Source organism: Colobus angolensis, unplaced genomic scaffold (assembly GCF_000951035.1).
Source record: "Colobus angolensis palliatus isolate OR3802 unplaced genomic scaffold, Cang.pa_1.0 Scaffold51, whole genome shotgun sequence".
Taxonomy (NCBI): domain Eukaryota; kingdom Metazoa; phylum Chordata; class Mammalia; order Primates; family Cercopithecidae; genus Colobus; species Colobus angolensis.
The window spans coordinates 14553773-14559834 of NW_012118599.1; the positions used below are offsets into that span (position 1 = coordinate 14553773).

Here is a 6062-nt window from a genome sequence, read left to right on the forward strand (position 1 = left end):
GTAGCTCAGATTGTGATCTTCACAAACTCAAATGAAGTCCAAGTTAATAATTTTTTTGTTGCATTTCCCTTGATTTTTCCCTACTGCATCTGCTTGAGAATTTCACTTAACAAGAACTAGGAGTACTGGCCTCCAGCACTACTTTTATAACCAGTTTTCTCAGGGGCCTCTACAAATTGGAGAACCTCCTATCACCTGATAGTTTGCACTTTTAGAATAGGATAACGGAATTTGTACCCTCTATCACTGGGCCAAGACACAAAATTCAGTGAGAGAAAAAAACCCATAACAGTACTTTGAGGTAAGCAACAGATATCAATTAGAAGAGGCATGGAGAGCAAACAGCTGTCATTACTATTTAACAGTTTACTTGTAACACTGCTTTCATTTCTTTTTTCAAATCTCTGATAAACGAAAGGCAGAAATTCCTTGAGTTGTGTGCAATATTAAGTAGAAAGTAAATGAAAACAGACCTAGGCTAAACAAGTAAGTAGGTTTAAAAAAACACACCCAAGGCAGGGAGCAGTGGCTCACGCCTGTAATCCCAGCGCTTTGGGAGGCCCAAGCCGGTGGATCACCTGAGGTTGACAGTTCGAGACCACCCTGACCAACATGGAGAAACCCCATCTCTACTAAAAACACAAAATTAGCCGGGCGTGGTGGTGCATGCCTATAATCCCAGCTACTCGAGAGGCTGAGGCAGGAGAATCGCTTGAACCGGGGAGACGGAGGTTGCGGTGAGCCGAGATCACGCCATTGCACTACAACCTGGGCATCAAAAGTGAAACTCCATCTCAAAAACAAAAACAAACAACAACAAAACACACCCAAACAAGCAAAGATTCAGCATTTAACAACGTATTTCTTTAAAGTTCTCACCTCTACTCCTGACATTTCCTTCTACCTGCGCTTAAGGTCCTCATCAATTCACGCAAAATAACTACTCACTGACCAACAGCTCCACAGTGCCCCCAATCCCAAATTTTGTTCGTAGCATTCAGATTGCTGAGTTTTATTCACGGGTCACTCCCTTCCTAGCAGCCTTTTTAACTGGAGGTCTTAGAGGTGGGGCCCAAACTGTCTTGGTCCATTCATAATCATTCTGGGCAATCTCTTCTAATGGGTGTTCCCTGTCCTTACTGGGGAAAGATGCTGTCGAGTTTATTACTCTACATCTCTGCTATTTACACCAGAATATTCATATTATAGTTTTAATGCAATACTGCGTTTGAATGGTTTTACGTTTGGAGCATAACTGCTCCTACTACACTGTGACCAATTCTCACGTTTAGCTTATACAGTATTTGTTGAAAACTGCTCTATCAACGTTATATAACATTTGTTCTCCATCCAATTACCCCTAACTCCTGGAAAAAATATTTTTAAAATTTTCCAGCCTCCACGACTACTTTCTCATACTCAGTAAACTTTCCACACATGCATCAACGTTGTCAACTAATCAAACCGGTGCAAAAAAAAAAAAAAAAGGGCACTGAAAGGGGTAACGAAGGGTAGTGTCGTTTCCCTTCTTGGTGCCTGGGGCAGTCCCAAAAACAAAGTAGGGGCTCGGTTAGGGTGGCATGTTTAGTCGGAGGAGCACACGGCTCCGCTTGTCTCAGGAAAAGCAATCAACTAGATAAAGTAGGGCGATTATACCAAAAACACAAGAAGCGTCTCTCCTCCTCTTCCAAGAGCTGATATATATAAAGGGCAAAGGCCCTTGTGTTGGGAGACTTAATGGGCGGCTAGGGGAAAGGAGGTATGATGGAAAAGCCGTGCGCTCTCCTGGGCAGAAAGGGAAAGTAAACGCAGTTAGTGCACAGCGCAGCTCTGGGAGCTGTTGAAAATGGAAAGAGAGGGGCAGGATCGGTGGCCTCCCCGGGCTGTTACCCCACAAGGCGAGGGCCGGCACAGCTGTTTCCCCAAGTCTGGGCCGGGCTGCTCCAGGGCGTCCAGGAGTCAGTTCCTCCCCGCGGGCGCGGCCTGCGAGGGGCGGACGTACCCGCCCGGGTCCCGGCACTCACCCCCGCAATCTCCTCGGCCGAACATTCCAGCAAACTCCGGTCGATGGCCTGCACCTCTGGCTCCAGCTCCGACGCCATCTTCTCTCCTCCTCCTCCCCTGTGCTACCGCCGCCGGGGGAGCTGCAGCCTCACCACGGCCCCGGCGGCCTCGACTGCCACCCCTGCCCCAGGCAATCAGTCCCGGAGCCGTCCAAGTGGCTGCAGGTGGAGCAAGAGAGGGAGAGAAGGGTGACGTGAACCGGAAAGGAAGGACAGCGGCCTCCTGCGCTCCCTCCCAAGCTTAGCGCCCAAGAGTCAAGTCAGTGGCTCGTCCCTGACCCAGGGAAGGACACAGAAAACCCCAGGCCTGACACTCTGGCTAGCCACTGCCGCGTCCTGCACCGGGAAAGGGGCGATAACACCCAGGAGGCGAAGCAGAGCGTTCTGGGTACTGTAGTCGTCCCAGCAAAGCCGGGAAAGAGGTGGCGCCCTGATACGGGGCCCCTCGAATGCATTGTGGGAGTTGTAGTCCATTTCCAAGGGGCGCGGCTTAAATGGCAGATAAGCGGGCGGGGCTTTTCTGCCCAACGAGAATCATGGGAAGAGAGTCGTGGAAAGTAGGGCCCCCTGGAAAAAAGCCAAAAAGCAAGACACTGTGGGAATTGTAGTTTTATTCCCCAAATCTCGTTTGTTCATTTTTGTATCCCCAGCTTCAAGAACACTGCCTGGCACGTGGTAGACCCTCAAGGACTTGCCAGTCTGGCATAGGGTAGGCACTCAAATCCTTGTCAAAGGAATGAATGAATTACATTCTATTCCTGTGGTTCTATGTCCTGTCATCCATCGAACCTTCATCTTTTATACAAGTAATGGAGGTAAACATTACCCAGGTTTTTGAAGGTTTGAAACATGTTTAAAAACATTTTTCAAACACTTTAGTGATGACCACTTACAAACGTTATCACAAATCTTGCTGCAAAGGAAAAAGAGTCTATTAGGCAAATTCAAAGATTTACTGTTGATAAAGACATTTAATTTCTACAGATAATCAGACCAAGCTTGGTGGCTCATGCCTGTAATCCCAGCACTTTGGGAAGTCGAGGGGGGCAGATTGCTTGAGCCCAGGAGTTTGAGACCAGTTTGGACAACATAGCGAGACCCTCTTGATAAAAATTTAAAAATTAGCCGGGTGTGGTGGCACGCCTGTAGTTCCCAGCTACTCGGAAAGTTGAGGCAGGAGGATTGCTTGAGCCCAGGCAATTGAGGCCCTCGTGAGCTGTGATTGGCCCACTGCACTCCAGCCTGTGTGACACAGCTGAGACCCTGTATCAAAAAAGAAAAAAAAAAAAAGAGGTAAATATTGTTAGACTAGCTATCAAAGAAAACCGTGTTTAGTTAAAGGTAATTAGACTCTTGACTGACAGCTGGGTGACTGGGCATCTAAGAAGTCTTCAATCTCTGGAGTTTGTCAGAAAATTGTTTACACCTTTTGTCAAGTGTGTTAATTTATTCCCAGAAGTAGGTTGTAAATTACATATTAGGGGAAAAGTTCTGAGCCAGACCAGGTTTAGGACTTGTTTATGTTTATGTTGTTTTGGGATTTTTTTTTTAACCAATACTATGATATTAACCAGTTTTTTTAAAAAGGAAATAAATTATCTGTATCCCTGTAACCTCACAATACAAGTAAGCCTTGTTATCACTTTTTAAAAGTAATATATGTGTATAACATCAGAAATTCAAACTCAAAAGGAATCTTTTAAAAAAGAAAAATTGAAAACTTCCTATTCCTCTTACCCCAAATCTCTCTCCCCAAAGAAAATCATTTTTAACACTTTCTCATGATTCTGTCCAGAAAAAAGTATGCACATATCTGTACAGATATTTATAATGAGATATCTTGAAATATTCTTCTGTGTATTTTTTTTTTCTTTTTTTGCCCAACTTCCTTACACTGATCCACTCAGGACAGAGTCAACCTGGAAGAAAACTGGGATTGTCCCAGCCTAGAAGAAAAAACAACATCTCTTGAGGTGTCCTAACATAGAATTTAAGTCATTAACATAGACAGTAAAGGCAATTTCTGTTCTTAACATTATTTGCTTCCTAAAATTATTTGTTTCAGGTCGAGCATGGTGGCTCACAACTGTAATCCCAAAACTTTGGGAGGCCAAGATTGGAGGATAACTTGAGGCCAGGAGTTTGAGACCAGTCTGGGCAACATAGCAAGACCCCATCTCTACAAAAAAATTTAAAAAATCAGCCGAGCATGGTGGCCCATGTCTGTAGTCCTAGCTACTTTGGGAGGCTGAGGAAGGAAGGATCACTTGAGCCTGAGAGCTCAAGCCTGTAGTGAGCTATGATTGTATCACTGAACTCTATCCCGGGTGAAAAAATGAGAGCCTGACTCAAAAAAAAAAAAAAAAGATTGTTTCCTTTGTTATGAATTTGGAGATCATCTTCACTTAGCATTAGTAGCATTAGCGGTGGGACTCTCCATGTATTAATACTTTCTTTCTTTTTTTTTTTTTTTTTTGAGACAGAGTCTCGCTCTGTCGCCCGGGCTGCAGTGCACCGGCCGGATCTCAGCTCACTGCAAGCTCCGCCTCCCGGGTTTACGCCATTCTCCTGCCTCAGCCTCCCGAGTAGCTGGGACTACAGGCGCCAGCCACCTCGCCCGGCTAGCTTTTTGTATTTTTTTTAGTAGAGACGGGGTTTCACCGTGTTAGCCAGGATGGTCTCGAACTCCTGACCTTGTGATCCGCCCGTCTCGGCCTCCCAAAGTGCTGGGATTACAGGCTTGAGCCACCGCGCCCGGCCAATACTTTCAAAAGACTTTTTCATTTGCTTCCGCAAGGCCAGACAACCTAGAAAACATCATATACTCAGGACCAGACACTCTAGGAGTATCCTGTATCTAGGACCAATTGTACATCAGTTTCTAGGCTTGAAGATTCCCTAATAGTATTAATTCAGTTGTGTGCCATTTCTCTGTCTATAATTTTTGTTTTTTTGAGACAGAGTCTCACTTTGTTGCCCAGGCTGGAGTACAATGGTGCGATCTTGACTCATGGCAACCTCTGCCTCCCAGATTCAAGTGATTCTCCTACCTCAGCCTCCCAGGTAGCTGGGATTAGATGTATTGGTGGTATAGTGGTGAGAATAGCTGCCTTCCAAATAGCTGGGATTATAGGCATGCGCCATCACGCCTGGCTAATATTTGTATTTTTAATAGAGAGGGGTTTCACCATGTTGTTCAGGCTGGTCTTGAACTCCCGACCTCAGAAGTTCCACCCGCCTCAGCCTCCCAAAGTGCTGGGATTACAGGTGTGAACCATGGTGCCCAGCCTGTCTATAAATTTTTAAGGAGAGTTCTTTTTCCTACTCAGAGTCAAGGTAAAGAGCTTCTTTGTCATTTTTGTATGCCAGTTGGTGGGGTTTTTTTCTAGTCTACCCTTTCACTGATACTACATTGCTTTGAAAGCCCTGGCTTTATGTAGGGGATCTCAGTTTCAATTCCAATGTTTCTTTGACCCAGGGTCTTGTTTTCTGTTCCCATGGGGGCATTAAAAGCTAAGCCCCAACTTCCAGTTAAATGTGGCAGATTGAATACCTCATGACAGTAAAGAGAGAAAAAAAGAAAAGAAGAGAGGATGACAGCACCAAAATTTGGTGGAAAGCAAGTGGTTGAGAAGTAACTAAGAGAATGCTGAAACCTTGGCTAGCAGTAGAGACACTAAGAGTCAAGCTAATTAATATGCAGAACCCTGAAAGACTTAAAAATTTGAGGCACCATGTAACTCTGAAAGTGGGTGAAGATAATGCTAAAAGCAAGCTTATTGTTTGAAAGTCTGTATAACAAGAAGTTATGTCTCATTTCCTACTCTGGAAGAAGACTGGAGCTTCATCCTCTCGAGTGACTACACTTGAGGGCCTTTTGACTGGGAGACACCAGACACAGCTGAGGACAGGGATACTGCACTGCATTCAAGAGAGGTGAATCGGCCGGGCGCGGTGGCTCAAGCCTGTAATCCCAGCACTTTGGGAGGCCGAGACGGG

The 6062-nt window shown here is 45.4% G+C and overlaps 1 protein-coding gene across 1 annotated transcript in view; it reads right to left on the minus strand.

Moving 5' to 3' along the window:
• Positions 1–2400, minus strand: part of UBR2 (ubiquitin protein ligase E3 component n-recognin 2) — a 135872-nt gene extending 133472 nt beyond the window's left edge. The window contains exon 1 of the mRNA XM_011960442.1: positions 2025–2400. Coding sequence (XP_011815832.1) covers positions 2025–2102 — 78 coding nt within the window. The 5' untranslated portion in view covers positions 2103–2400. The remainder of the gene's footprint in view (positions 1–2024) is intronic.
• Between the last annotated feature and the right edge of the window lie 3662 nt (positions 2401–6062).